Below are 15,271 nucleotides of genomic sequence, written 5' to 3'. Positions count from 1 at the left end.
GTCAGAAGTGTGATTACGCCTTGACAAGCGCCTGGCTGTAGGTAAGTAGTTTGAACCTTAAAAACGTGACAGGAAGGGTGATTATTCCTTGACAAGCGCTGGTACTGCGCGTGCGCATACCTGGCGCCGGCGCTGGTGGTGCTAGCGTCGGCAGCCGCCTTCCCCGGAGGCTACGGCACCGCCAGGCACTGCTGGCTGTCCACCGACAGGGTGTTTGTGATGAGCTTCGTGGGGCCGGTGGCTTTGGTGCTAGTGGTAAGTGATTTATACCCTAAAGGCATTTAAGGAAGGGTGATAATGTCTTGGCAGCTGTTGCATCCTTTCAAGAACTGCTAGATGTCCTCTCACCCTGTGTCTCGATGGCTTTGGTGCTAGTGGTAAGTCGGATGAACCTTAAGAACGTAGTAATTAGGGTGATTGCGCCTTGACAAGCGTGATGGTAGTGCTAGGATCTGCTGCTGGCTTGCTAAGATCCTTCCAGCAAGCTAGTAAGTGTTTTGTACCTTGAAGATGTGGAAAAAAGGATGATAACGCCTTGACAAGCATCATAGTTATACTTGGATCCGCGGCTGGCTGTCCACCCACAGTGGTAAGTACTTTGGACGTAGTAGGATGGGTGATAATATTTTGACACGCGTGATGGTTGTGCAAGAATCTGCTCCTAGCTTTGTTAAGTGGAATTGACCTTTAAAGACGTGGTAAGAAGGGTGATTACGCCTTGACAAGCGCCTGGCTGGAGGTAAGTAGTTTGAATCTTAAAAACGTGGCAGAAAGGGTGATTATTCCTTGACAAGCGCTGGTACTGCGCGTGCGCATACCTGGCGCCAGCGCTGGTGGTGCTAGCGTCGGCAGCCGCGTTCCCCGGAGGCTACGGCACCGCCAGGCACTGATGGCTGTCCACCGACAGGATGTTTGTGATGAGCTTCGTGGGGCCGCTGGCTTTGGTGCTAGTAGTAAGTGGGATGAACCTTAAGATCGTGGTGGGAAGGGTGATAATGTCTTGGCAGCAGTTGCAGCCTTTCAGGAACTGCTAGATGTCCACTCACACTGTGTCTCGATGGCTTTGGTGCTAGTGGTAAGTCGGATGAAACTTAAGAACGTAGTAATTAGGGTGATTGCGCCTTGACAAGCGTGATGGTAGTGCTAGGTTCTGCTGCTGGCTTCCTAAGACCTTTCCAGCACCTTGGTACGCGTTTTGTAACTTAAAGACGCGGCACGAAGACTGATTACGCCTTGACAAGCATCATAATCATTCAATCATTAAGGAAGGGTGATAATGTCTTAGCAGCAGTTGCAGCCTTTTAAGAACTGCTAGATGTCCACTCACCCTATATCTCGATGGCTTTGGTGCTAGTGGTAAGTAGTTTATACCGTATGGATGTATAGGAAGGATGATATCTCTTGACCTCTTCAAGATCAGTTATTAGGGGTGTTCAAGCCGAAGCAGCCTAAGGGTAGCTTTAGTGGTGAGTGGGTTGTACCTTCAGAACGTGGTATAACGTGTAATTACGCCTTAAGAGGCGTGATGCGTCGTATCGCTACACTTAAGTGGCAGTGGGCGGGGCACATAGCTCATAGAGCTGATGACCGCTGGAGCAGAAAAGTGGTCATTCAAGAACCGTCATTTGGCTAAAACGAAAACGCTGTTTCTATAACTTTGTACTGGACATTTTGTAGAAGGCCCTTTTTAAGTGTTTATTTTTTGTTTCAGGCCAACTGGATTTGCCTCAGTATGGTGATCTACATGATGTGCCATCACTCTACTGTCTCTATCAAGGCTAAAGAGAACTCCAAGCTTTACAAAATAAGGTAAGTAATATTTTTATCATTTATACTAGTAAAACACTTTTTTGTTATGTTGTCTTTTAAATCAGCTTCGGTTTCAAAGATTATATTATGAAGTGGTCTAAGAATAAGGTTCATAAAAAATGTTGCCATATTTAATTCATTATTTATTTACTTCAAAGTAATTTACCCTAAACCAGACAGTTAATAAAAATAGTCCACATCATTCAAAACATTATGCTCAAAAGATCCGGATGAAATTACAATAAAAAAAGAGCTGATCATCTTAATTTGAAGTTTATTGAGACCCAATTCCAAGGATTCCAGGGTCACAAATAAATCACTTTTTCCTACATTTTTAACTTGGATTTATTTATTGACTTCATTGCAAATGTGTGAGCATTTCACAGTGGCAAATCCTTTACTAGCCATAACCTTACCCCCTAACTACGCCCTAACCCCCTAATTAATAAAAGTTTACACCCTAGTTGAATTTTAGCTTAAATTGTCATTTAGTATGGAAATGAAAATGTCATTTTAATTCATAGTTCATCCTAGCTGTAACTTTTTATAAATAAGGGGGAACAAGTGTTGACCTGAAGACCTGTCCCCCAACAAGTATTAACCTGAAGACCTGTCTCCAGGGTGTGGCTGAACAGTTCCCTGGTCCTGGCCTTCCTGCTGGGCCTGACGTGGACCTTCGGGCTGCTGTACCTCAACGAGCAGACGGTGGGCGTGGCCTACGCCTTCACCATCCTGAACTCGCTGCAGGGACTCTTCATCTTCATCTTCCACTGTCTGCAGAATGAGATTGTGAGTATAGTCTTTTTCTTCTGATTAATGAACTTCGAACTCCTCCTATGTTCTTCTGATTAATCTTGTTGCGGTCCAATGACAGTCTAACTTTCCCCCGGACAAACTTGACCTTCACTGGTTGGGTTTTTATTGGCGGTCAAGCTGTAGATCTAAGCTACAAAAGAGTTGCAGCTGTGGGAACGAGAGGTGGTCCCGTATTGTGTCTTTATTTGGAGTGTTTTTGTGAGCATCATACTATACAGGCACATATTTAGTGGTATTGCAAGCTAAACTTGGGACGTGAAGCCATAAGAAAAGAGCTTACAGACTAATAAACAATTCGAACTTAGTTTGATGATGATGCTGACCTGCCTCTGGTAAATTATAGATCTAGCGCTGAACTGACTCAGTGCCTAAGGTATAGAAGCAGCACGGGTGATTATGACATATTTTATGTCATGACAGATCCCAACTAATATTATAAATGCGAAAGTAACTCTGTCTGTCTGTCTGTCTGTCTGTTACGCTTTCACGCTTAAACCTCGCAACCGATTTTGATGAAATTTGGCATAGAGATAGTTTGAGTCCCGGGAAAGAACATAGGATAGTTTTTATCCCGGTTTTTGAAACAGGGACGCGCGCGATAAAGTTTTTCTGTGACAGACAAAATTCCACGCGGGCGAAGCCGCGGGCGGAAAGCTAGTACAAATATAAAGCCTCGCTGACATACACTCTCGTGCCGCTCCCATCTCAGGCACTGACTCAGTTAAGCACTAGAACTTTAGTATAGATAGGATTGTGCAGGAGACGAAATGATCTGACGATAGACAATGACCTGGTTTACACTCCTTTCCAGTTCCAAAAAGAGTGCGCGCGTCTCGGCCACCGCCACCGCTGGCTGTCTTGCTGTCTTTACTTCACGGCGCCTCCGCCAACGCCCCACGCGGCCACGGCCTCGGCCTCCAACCACGTAGACACGAGGCAGGGCTCCGTGAAGAGCAGACGGTACCACCAGAACGCGTCGGCTGAGGCTGAGGACGTGGTGGACCCCAGAGATGTGNATGGGTGATAATGCTTTGACAAGCGTGATGGTTGTGCAAGAATCTGCTCCTAGCTTTGGTAAGTGGAATTGACCTTTAAAGACTTGGTCAGAAGTGTGATTACGCCTTGACAAGCGCCTGGCTGGAGGTAAGTAGTTTGAATCTTAAAAACGTGACAGGAAGGGTGATTATTCCTTGACAAGCGCTGGTACTGCGCGTGCGCATACTTGGCGCCGGCGCTGGTGGTGCTAGCGTCGGCAGCCGCCTTCCCCGGAGGCTACGGCACCGCCAGGCACTGCTGGCTGTCCACGGACAGGATGTTTGTGATGAGCTTCGTGGGACCAGTGGCTTTGGTGCTAGTGGTAAGTGATTTGTACCCTAAATGCTTTTTAGGAAAAGTGATAATGCCTTGGCAGCAGTTGCCGCCTTTCAAGAACTGCTAGATGTCCACTGACCCGATGTACCAGTGGCTTTGATAAGAGATTTGTTCTTTAAAGACGTGAGAGGAAGGGTGATTATGTCTGGACAAGTTTGATGATGGTGCTAGGACTAGCTGCTGGCTTCCTAAGACCAGTCCAGCGACGTGGTAACTATTTTTTACCTTAAGGATGTGGTGGGAAAGGTGATAATATCTTGGCAGCAGTTGCTGGTTTTCCAAGAACTGGGTGAATTTAGCTGTTTTCACCTTATTTTACAAAATTGAAGGGACATAATACCACAACAGAACTGAATATTGTTATCATGATAAAGTTTCCGTTAATAAATAATCCGTACACTTTGTAACTACTTGGCCCTTTATAAACTGTTTATTGTTTGTTTCAGGCCAACTGGATCTGCCTCAGCATGGTGATCTACATGATGTGCCATCACTCGACTGTCTCTATCAAGGCTAAAGAGAACTCCAAGCTTTATAAAATAAGGTAATAATTAGTTTGGCATACCTACATAATGATTGATTGTGTTAGAGACGCCATCTACGCAGAGATTTGTGTAATGTTTCTACTGAGACAGCAAATCAATGATGTTATTGTCTTTTTCGTTCAAAATGTTCATACTCGTAGAAGTATGTGAAAAGACTTTCGAGAGAGAGAGAGAGAGAAGGCGCAGTTTCCACCAAAGTAGAGAGGAGACAAGAAATGTGTTTTGTTGAATTACCAATCGGATTTCGTTATTTCCACATCGCCTCGGTTAAGCTGTAGATCCTGGTTACACAGGAGATGCAGCGGTGGGAATGGGTGGGAATTGTCCCGATCACCTCGGAAAACACATCTTCTTTCGACTATGCATCCCTCCGCTTTGGTGAACAAACATTTCTAGGAGGTCTCACAGTGCGAGTGGAAGATTGCAACGCTGTGCGTTCGATTTGCTGTTTCACTTAAGCAAGCATCGTTTGTGAATACGGGCGTTATTGTAGTTATTTTTTGTAAACTTACCCCTAAATACATCGCACCTACGGTGCAATAACGTCACTTATGCACTTTTTTTTTTTCAAAACTTAACTGATTATGAGAAAATACTCCAATCTACCTCTTTACTTGGTTTACTTTGATTCAGTTAAGTTCTGAAAAAATTGCATAAGTGACGTTATTGCACCGTAGGTGCGACATATAAACCTGATGTTCTTCCCAGAGTGTTGGTGAACAGTTCCTTGGTGCTTCCTTAATGTGGTGATTATTGTATACTGATCGTAATTTTGACCTGTCCCCAGGGTGTGGCTGAACAGTTCGCTAGTCCTGGCCTTCCTGCTGGGCCTGACGTGGACCTTCGGGCTGCTGTACCTCAACGAGCAGACGGTGGGCGTGGCCTACGCCTTCACCATCCTGAACTCGCTGCAGGGACTCTTCATCTTCATCTTCCACTGTCTGCAGAATGAGATTGTGAGTATTGTGGCTTTATGGGCAGGGTGTTTTTGTGATCGTGTGAATGTGGTGGAAACGATAAGTGATCTCACTCGATTAGACCTCACCACCAGCCGAGTTGTCCCAAATTAGTGGAGCAAGCTATATTTGGGACGTGAAAATCTGAAAAGAGCCTATGGACTATACTCGGCGCATGGACTCGTGGCAGACGGTGCAATAATAAGACAGCGTATATCACGGTTTCCCTTGCATTTATATTGCATTTATACTGGTTATAAGTTATGTGACGTCACACAGAGGTTTCATTTTGACAGAGATAGGGATGAGCTTCAGCATTCTTTATATGCGTAATAAGCAATAAAATATTTGCGCGTGCGCATCTTTGTTTGAAAAGTAATTCATGGTCCTGTCTACCATGAGTCTTTGCGTCGAGTATAATAAAGAATTTGAATTTATGTTTTACTAGCGGCCTCCCGCGACTTTGTACGAGTGAACCCCGTTTATCCCCAGGGGTTGAATTTTGCAAAACCCAGTCTTAGTGAGCACCTACCTACGCACACAGGTGAAATTTACGTTATTTGTGGCCAAAATTAAAAAAGCAAAGTTACTCCGATTCTAAATTAGTAACCTAATATAGGAACAAGACATATGGAGCCATCTATAAATGATATTTAAAAAGTNCACACACAGGTGAAATGTACGTTATTTGTGGCCAAAATTAAAAAAAGCAAAGTTACTCCGATTCTAAATTAGTAACCTAATATAGGAACAAGACATATGGAGCCATCTATAAATGATATTTAAAAAGTTTAACACTTTTTATCCAGATACCCACAACATTTGATTTAAACAGTTTTTCTTGTTGAGTAATTTATTATAATTTTAGCTCTTGTTTAACAACAACGTTTAACTTTTATTTAGTTAATATTTGGTAAAAAACATATGGATTCTATACTTCCAGGTTAGTTTATTATTTCTGTATTACTAAACAGTCTACATTACTTACTATGTTATAGATATATAGGTTTGAATAGAAGTCTATATTTTAACAGTTTATTTTTTTGAAACGGTGAAAAAGTTCATGATCAAGCGCGATCAACCCGTTTCTTTTACATATTTCGAAAGAACATATCTATGGCTTTCATATGACACCAAAATTAGCTGCGTCAAACTGCGTCACCTAAACAAAATATTGCAAAACTGTAAATTTTTATGAATTTTAAAAATACTCATAATATGTTTTCAGGCAGTTCCCAGAATAGCATTCCATTAGTATTCCCTATCCTTAAGATGTAATAAAACTTTTAAAAGAACCAAAAATAACTTCTGCATCGTAATTGTATTTTTTAAAATTTATCAAATTTTTAACAAATTATTAGTAAGACTAAATACATCAATGAAAACATTTGTTAGTTTTTCTTTTTAAATCACCTTTAAACTATTATTTTAGACAGACTATAGCAATATATAGGCATAAACACACTTAACGTAATTTTGGCCAACTTTTGAGGAAATTTCACCTGTGTGCTACGTTCCGAAAGAAACCGCCATGCAAAATTTGAGACTCCTAGCACTTGTAGTTTCTGAGATTTTGTGATGAGTGAGTCAGTCAGTGACCTTTCGCTTTTATATGAGGATGATGACCTGCCTCTAGGATCGTGCTCCTGCAGTGAAACCTACATGATCTGACGATGACAATGACCTGGTTTACATACCTTTCCAGTTAGAAAATCCTAACTAATATTATAAATGCGAAAGTAACTCTGTCTGTCTGTCTGTCTGTCTGTCTGTCTGTCTGTCTGTTACGCTTTCCCGCTTAAACCTCGCAACCGATTTTGATGAAATTTGGCATAGAGATAGTTTGAGTCCCGGGAAAGAACATAGGATAGTTTTTATCCCGGTTTTTGAAACAGGGACGCGCGCGATAAAGTTTTTCTGTGACAGACAAAATTCCACGCGGGCGAAGCCGCGGGCGGAAAGCTAGTTATAAATAAATTCCAGTTTGAAAAAATCGAACTGCCTAAGGCGGGAATTGAACCCACGACCTTTCGCTTGCCGGGCGACTGCTCTTCCAACTGAGCTACTTAGACACTGGATGTGGGTTCAATTCCCGCCTTAGGCAGTTCGATTTAAAGAAAGAAAGAAAAGTATTTATTCGATGCAAGTACACAGCAAGATTTGAAATAAAACTAAACTTTTTCAAGTTATTTATAATTTTCAAATTAGTTTGAGATGCGACTCTTAACGCTATTAAATAATTCCTTTTCAGTTCCAAAAAGAGTGCGCGCGTCTCGGCCACCGCCACCGCTGGCTTTCTTGCTGTCTTTACTTCACGGCGCCTCCGCCAACGCCCCACGCGGCCACGGCCTCGGCCTCCAACCATGTAGACACACGGCAGGGATCCGTGAAGAGCAGGCGGTACCACCAGAACGCGTCGGCTGAGGCTGAGGACGTGGTCGACCCCAGAGATGTCNGACTGGTAGCTAGTACTGGTTAGCATAAAGGACGTAGCACACTTATCAACCCGGAAAGGGATCGTAACCGTATCAACTCGAGTCGGTCAGAGGGCCTAGTGTGAGTTTAGTGAGCGCGTCAAAAAGTGACATTAAATGTGTGACGGATTGTACAGCGACACTAGCGGGAAACGTTCAAAAAACTAAAATTTTCATGCTCACTCTCAGCCCACAGTTTATTTGTATGAAAATCCATAGCACATCGCGTAAAGACCTCACTTCGCGGTTGACAGCGTATAAAAGGCAATGACAGCTCGCGAATGGCGATAATTATGGTGTTTGATCCCTTTCCGAGTTGATAAGTCTGCTGTGACCTTAAATCACATTTTTCTACTTACAAAGTTGATGTGCCTTTATCAATAAATTGTTTAAAAACACAATTCTAAGGACTAGTCTGCAAAGTGTTTGAACTATGGTTCAAATAAATCAAATATCGATTAGGTATTAATATTAGAAATACATATTTAATAATAATCGCCAATTTAAGAGATTATTTCTTAGTCATAATCCAGAAGTTATGGGTTCGATTCCCTTTCAGATTATACGCACTAAACTCTGATTTGGTGAAATTATTCTATTTGGTATTTGATATTCATTTTATGTAGGTACTGTCTATTAATGCAAGTTCTTTTCTGTGATACAAGATCTATGAAAAACTATCTATAAATTAGACTTTAACTTTTGAAGAATCTATACTTTACAATTTTAAAAAAATTGCAATATAATGAAAATTGCATCTGGAATGGTTTTAGGTACTTAATTTTCATACAACATAATTCACAATCCAAACATAAAATTATGGGTATTAACATCATTTGGTGGTGGCCTACAAATAAAATGAAATATGTAAATAAGTATTCATTAACAGAGCACCGCGAGCACTTCAGTATCGGCGTCGACGACCAACAACCTCGTGATCAACAATCTAAACGTTGTTGTCAACAACAACAACCATAACAACAACAATGTCATCAATAACGCTGCTGTGGCTTCCTTAGCTGCCGCCGCTGCAGCCCATAGCTATCATTCCCATAGAAACCGTAGAAATTCCCAAGAAAACCAAAGTTTCGGCCCCCCAAGCAATTTTGGGCCCACACTCAACGCCACAGCGGCTGGTTTCCCACACAACATACCGGAGAGAGAAGCCGCCCCAATGTCCCACCTACGGAACCCTATTAACCCAGGCAGCGGCCGGTACCCCCAAGGGTACAGGCAAAATGTTCAGCAAGGTGCGTACGCATTACTGAGATAGGAAAATTAAATTCAAGTTTAACAAAATATTTCAAAACCACCAAGACACCACTGCGGCTTTCAATGTTACTAAAAGACAGCTCAATTTTTTGTGTTTAACATTTTGTGTTGTACTGTGTGACTAACATTGTATTTTGTTCAAAAGCACTGCGTTGAAACGCATCAATTTTTGTTTTTACTAAGGTTTTTTTGGCATTCTGTAAGCGTACGTCATTAAGACGTATGGTACGTCTTTGAAACGTACTTGATACGTCTTAAAGACGTACGGAATGCCTATATAAATACGCCTTGTTGCCGGTAAGTAAGTCACTGTTTTTTTTTGTTCTTTTTGTATTGTTTTACTAAACCTAACGCTTCTAAGTAACTAATATTCCTACAACTTTTCCTTACTAACAAAACTTCTAGTGGTGTGGTGGTTCTAGAGCATCCAAGTATAAAATACTTCTAACGATGCTTCTAGTATAAGTATAAATTCTAAATTCCAGTTTAAAGTATAAAACCTATCTCTAGTAATGCGTGCATTCACTAAGCTTTTCACCTTCTTCATAGTATCTTTCAAGAAAATTTTGTGTAGAAAATATTCTGAAATATCTCCCAATTTTCAGGTTGTTGATTTCTTTACAGATGTTTAGTACTTATTTGCATACGTCATTATTATAACGTAGCATAAAACAGGGTAATCTGGGTTATTTATAAAGTATAATAGACATGCATGAAATTATACGTTTATAAATCCGAATTCAATCGGGTGAAGCCTTATATTTTATGATGTATATCTAAGTATAAGTATGTATATGTAACTATTTTATATTAACAACAGAGCTACAACATTCACCCGGAGGCAGCGAGGTGGAATGTTCGCCCGACCGCGCCTATATACGTACCGAACGAAGAGCGATCGAATCGCGTGCCTACGCCACAGAACATACCGCATAGCTCGTCTCACACGCAAAGCATCGCTTCGATGCATAGCTACAGAAATAATATCGAAGTGCCCAACGATTATCAGAACCTCCGCTCGCGGTCGCCATCTTGTTTCTCCAACAAGATGGCGGCGTCGATTGGCGCGAACGACTGGACGCTAGTGGCGAACGGTGGCGGGATTTGGAAGGTGAGGGGAGGGGTATAGCTTGCTAGTTCACGTTTTTGTTTGCGCTTTGGTAAGATCTCCGTGTCTATGTCTGCTTGGCTATGAAATTGTCGTGTTTTTTAGGGTTCCGTAGTCCTTACAAGGAACCCTTATAATAGATTTATGTGTTGAGACATCTTCATTAGAATATTAGTTGCCATGTTTCAAAATTTTCAAGGATTCAAATCAACGGGCTCAATGATAATAAATTATGATCTTGAATTGGAAAACTGGAGCCAAAAAATTTAATTGAAATAGCTACGAGTTGTTTTTTTATTCTGTGCTTACCTACTAGTTTTCCCTGAAAATAAATTGGTACGACCTATGCCTACTAAAATTTAGGTTTTTTTAGGGTTCCGCACCCGAAGGGTATTTATTTTAATTTACCACAAAAAGGGAAATTTATTTGTTGTTATAGGAACGGTAAATTTTTTATACTGTTATTTTTATTTATTGTATGAAATCTGCTTTCTTTATTAAAATAATTTAAGTAAGTACCTACTTACTACCTACTTAGTATGTAAACTAGTTTAAGTATGAAGTATTTATGATAACTAAAATTAGCAGCATGTATATTTTGGATTTTAGTTAATAGAACCGTATTATTAAAACGGTGACACAAATAGCATAATAGCCCAACTTAAAAAGTAAGTCATTCGGCGTCAGTCACCTAAAGATAAAGAAATATAACGTAAGCTACTTACACACTTCTCTATTTCTCAATGATATCAAGAGAACAGAATTTATTTTCAGAAGAATTAATTACTGCTACTATGTATTTATATAAAATATAGTTTATTCAACCATTTTGTTTTTCATCAAGAGATCTTACCAAACCGCATTAGCTCACAAATCGCATGAAACCTAACCATTAGATAACATTTGCATGACCTCATCCAAATTCATACATGTACATACAAACTTAGCCCCGCCCATCTCCTTCATAACACTCCATAGGCACTAGTTTAGCTTTAACTAGCACCCGAGTTTACACTGTTGTAGATCTAATATAATTATTAATTATACATTAATATATTATAATATAATTATTCATCCAATAATCGACTAATAATCTTCAAAATTATTTATAAAGAAAATTCTTTAAGCCTTAATAATTTTATTTATACCTTAAAATTTAAGGTTATCCTAAAAAAAGTAGGAAACTGGAGCTTCTAATTATGATAGATATTACACGAGTACGAGTAGAAGCATTAATGTTGGATGTTATATTTTTGAAAGTATATCATTTATCAACTAATATGATAAAAATATGTATTTGAATAGTTATTAGTTATTTTGCAGCATTTTTACGCCGACGACTATTGCCAATATTTGAGCTGTCTTTTATGTGACATGAAAGCTCTTAGTACAGTTATATTAACTAGTGATTTTTTTCACAGAACACTTCTTCTAAACACCACCCGGGCAACACCGCGACTTTGCCCCACCACGACACACTATCTCGCCAGATGGCGCAGCAGAACCACATCCACAGTCCGTACAACGAGTGCGACCTCCCTCTCGCCCCTGGCTCCCCTCGCCACGCCATGAAGGACGAGGAAAGCCCCCTCCATCAACAAGGGTACCACACCACACGCAGCTACAACCACGACTTCCGTAACCCACACGTCTACATGTCCCAACACTCCCCCGGCAGCCAAGAGATGATATTTCGCAAGCACTACAAAGAAGACGGCAGGCGCAAGCATCAGCACCACCACGGCAGCCAGAACGTCAACCACACTTACTCGGAAATAGGGTCCCAACCAGGTCGCATGTACCGACGTGGATCAGAGCAGGAGTTCCGAGTGATACAAGACGATCCGGTGTACGAAGAAATCGAAAGGAACGAGACGCTGATGTCTGATATGTCAGACGACAACTCCGGGCCAGACAATTGCAGACAGACCCAGCACCACGGGTCATCAGGCTCCAAGTTCTTTGGGGACCATCGCCCCTTGATCTCGTACAGTCCAGGGGAGAGGCATCACCATGAGGAGCATTATGGGAAGTACGGGAAATGGGATACGCTCGAGCGCTATGATCCGAGGCACTACGAGAGTGGCAGGCTGATGCACCCTTACCACCAGCCTCAAGAAAACAACATGAGGGCTCTAGCAGCCGTTCTCAATGGAGAAAACAACGTAGTATGTCATTTGGAGCCACACAACTCGTACGACGTGTACCAACCGCAGAGTGGCAACCCCCGAACTGTTTCACAGCCCAGTTTTTAATCCAGTGATCGGAGTGAATTGAAGAATGTGATTTAGAGCCGCGTGCTCGTTTTGTATTAATGTCAGTGTTAGTGACTTGTAAAGGAACAGTGTACAGTATAGCGAATGAATTTTTCTATGGGCGTAGTCATAGATGTCATAGAAACGATAAGTGATAGCGTTATTGTAGAAACTTGCCATAATATGGACTTTAAATAACATATTATATTTATAGCATAGTAACGTATTCTACATCACTTTTCCACTGTGATCCTACCTTATATAAACGCTCAAGTTTCCGTGTTGCGACCACTTTCTTTTTGTGTTGTAGGCCCTTACAGCCGTGGTGGTCGTGTGGCAAAACGACGTAACTCCACGTATGTAATATCCTTTTGTGTGTCCAAAAATTATCGGAAATATAAAAGATGTATATTTTCAAACTGTCTGTTAAAACTTGCTATATTATTATTAATATAATAAAGATATGTTATCGTAAAATCATTAATAACTTTTAAATGCGTCCCATCGATTTTTGGACGGACATCAACAGCAATTTTGTATATAAATAGCGTTTAGTACTAGATTTTTAGTACTTCCAATGTGACCTTACTACTCTATCGACCTATCCTTTGAAAATCATGGCATTTCCTCGTTACTTGCATTTCTTGTTGTAGATATAAAGAACTGTGATGTTTCATTTTATGCTATAGTTTAAGTTTGCTTAGATTTTTTTAAATGAGTACACTGCCATAACCGCCTCAAGTTGTGGTTTAAACAAACCAACATAAATGACGTAAGTGCATATTATCCAGGTGCCTAAAACTATTTACTGACCTAAAACTGCCCTTAAACTAAAACTAAATAAACTCAACTAAACACTTTATGAACAGAAACTAATGTGTATTTCATGTTCGAATCTTATGAGTAGTTCTAGGCAGTAAATACTAGGAATTTGCTGAAAATAATGCTATAATGTAGCGTTTTTGAAAATACATAAACAATTTGAAATAAATGTAATTAATAAAATTTTAAATCTCAAGTTTTTTATAAAAAAATATTGCTTCAAGTAGTCTTAAACGTTTAAAAAAAAGATTTTTACCGATTTCCTACAGTTTTAAACAAGTATCGCTTTTCAGTGTTGCCTTGTTTAACCCACAACTATGTACTGACTTTTATACGTTTTTAACTATGGCAACAATTGCAGCTAATTTAAGTTTTTTATGCAGCTTTTTATATCATAGACTTTTATTTAAAGAATTCGGAAAAAATCCATCCAACCTATTATAGACTGACACTACTTGATGTTGTGCACTTCCTGTATATTAATAGAACTTAGTGTTAAAAAAACTTACTTAAAAATAACAAAAAATATATTATTTCCACGGTGTAGTAGGGTTGATTTCGTCAATGCCATGAGAACTGTTGTTTTGCCGTATATTAAGGAATTGTTTGAGAATTGAAGCGAGTACAATACAATGTAAAAAAAAAACTTTTTTTCGTGTATATTTTGGATCGACTAAGCAATATATTAGACTGAAGTGTTTAATAAATTTCCGGCAATCCAATAAGGTAATTTTAAAGATATTAATTTTAGAAAAGCCGAAATTTATGAAATACTTTTTTTAATTGGAAAAAAACTGATAAAAATGTGGGAAAATCTTATTTTTTGTAATTGGGTATACTAGTCCATCTATTTTTCCCACTATCTAAATATAGTAATTGTACATTGTGTCCTGTGTATTTCTGTTATATATATTTTTGTTTTGATTGTATTTTAACGACGTTGATAAGTATATTAATGTAAAGTAGGACAAACAAAATGTGTAAATAATTTAAAGTTTATATAAATAAAAAGTGGCTATTCTGAGAGAATGACCACAAATTAAGTAGCTTTTTTTATTTAAAACTTCCCTTTGATATGTACTTATGTATTTTTACAGGAAATTTGATTGAAACAAAGCATTAATTTGATAGACATATATTTCCATATAAAAGACTTTACACCCACAAAATAATACAAATCGTAAAATATGAATTGATCGAAAATTTATTCTGTAAAACTAAAACACGAAATATTTTATGTTAGTTATTTTTGACAATAATAAAATCATAAAGTTACGACGATAGAACTTACAACTAAGAAATGTTTGTATAAAAACATTTACATTTTTGTATGATAACCAAAAGTATTGAGAGATCCTTGTAAAGGCACAAACATTGTTGCCTTAGAATGAGATCTAATTTTTGAAATTCTAACTTCCGACAATTTTTTTCTAAAACTTAATTAAATAAAAATATCTCAAAAACATATTTAAATTTTTTAACACGCCAAAATAATACGTCAAATATTTATTATGATTAAAATTAACTTGGGTAGGCACTGATTGGTAATTCGAAAGATTTTTTATTGATTTATTAATATATTTAAGCACTACCCGCTTGAAACTACACATCCTTTTTAGACAACTATAATTTTAAACTCCTCGAAAGATGAAATTCACAAGTACGTATTATAGAAACACATCAAATTATATAGAACCTACTTAAAATTACATTTAGATGGTAAATAATATTATGTAGGTACTTAAACTAAAATGATGAAACGCAATTAAATGACACGAAGACGCAGTGTATAGATAAAAAACAGCAATAAAAATATACATTTCCTTATTACGAATTTAAGCTA

General features: G+C 39.0%; 1 protein-coding gene and 1 non-coding gene across 6 annotated transcripts in view; one reads left to right on the top strand and one right to left on the bottom strand.

Annotated features, from left to right (window-relative positions):
* The window catches only part of Cirl (Calcium-independent receptor for alpha-latrotoxin), a 41,899-nt gene extending 27,523 nt beyond the window's left edge, over nt 1-14,376 (top strand). For 3 of the 5 annotated variants that reach the window (XM_028307536.1, XM_028307534.1, XM_028307533.1), the window contains 4 exons: nt 4,443-4,540; nt 5,329-5,497; nt 7,749-7,952; nt 10,060-10,203. In XM_028307536.1, coding sequence (XP_028163337.1) covers nt 4,443-4,540; nt 5,329-5,497; nt 7,749-7,952; nt 10,060-10,179 — 591 coding nt within the window. In that variant the 3' untranslated portion in view covers nt 10,180-10,203. Of the gene's footprint in view, nt 1-1,711; nt 1,810-2,429; nt 2,599-3,436; nt 3,646-4,442; nt 4,541-5,328; nt 5,498-7,748; nt 7,953-10,059; nt 10,355-11,766 lie in introns of those variants that run through there. The other 2 variants (XM_028307537.1, XM_028307535.1) reach the window with 2 other exon arrangements.
* On the bottom strand, nt 7,497-7,569 carry TRNAA-GGC (transfer RNA alanine (anticodon GGC)). The gene has a single exon. It is a non-coding gene; the product is annotated as a tRNA-Ala (tRNA).
* Nucleotides 14,377-15,271: the final 895 nt, after the last annotated feature.

The sequence above is a fragment of the Ostrinia furnacalis genome, unplaced genomic scaffold, assembly GCF_004193835.3.
Source record: "Ostrinia furnacalis isolate ACB-3 unplaced genomic scaffold, ASM419383v2 OfSCF2279, whole genome shotgun sequence".
NCBI lineage: Eukaryota > Metazoa > Arthropoda > Insecta > Lepidoptera > Crambidae > Ostrinia > Ostrinia furnacalis.
This window is presented reverse-complemented; position numbering and strand designations above follow the sequence as displayed.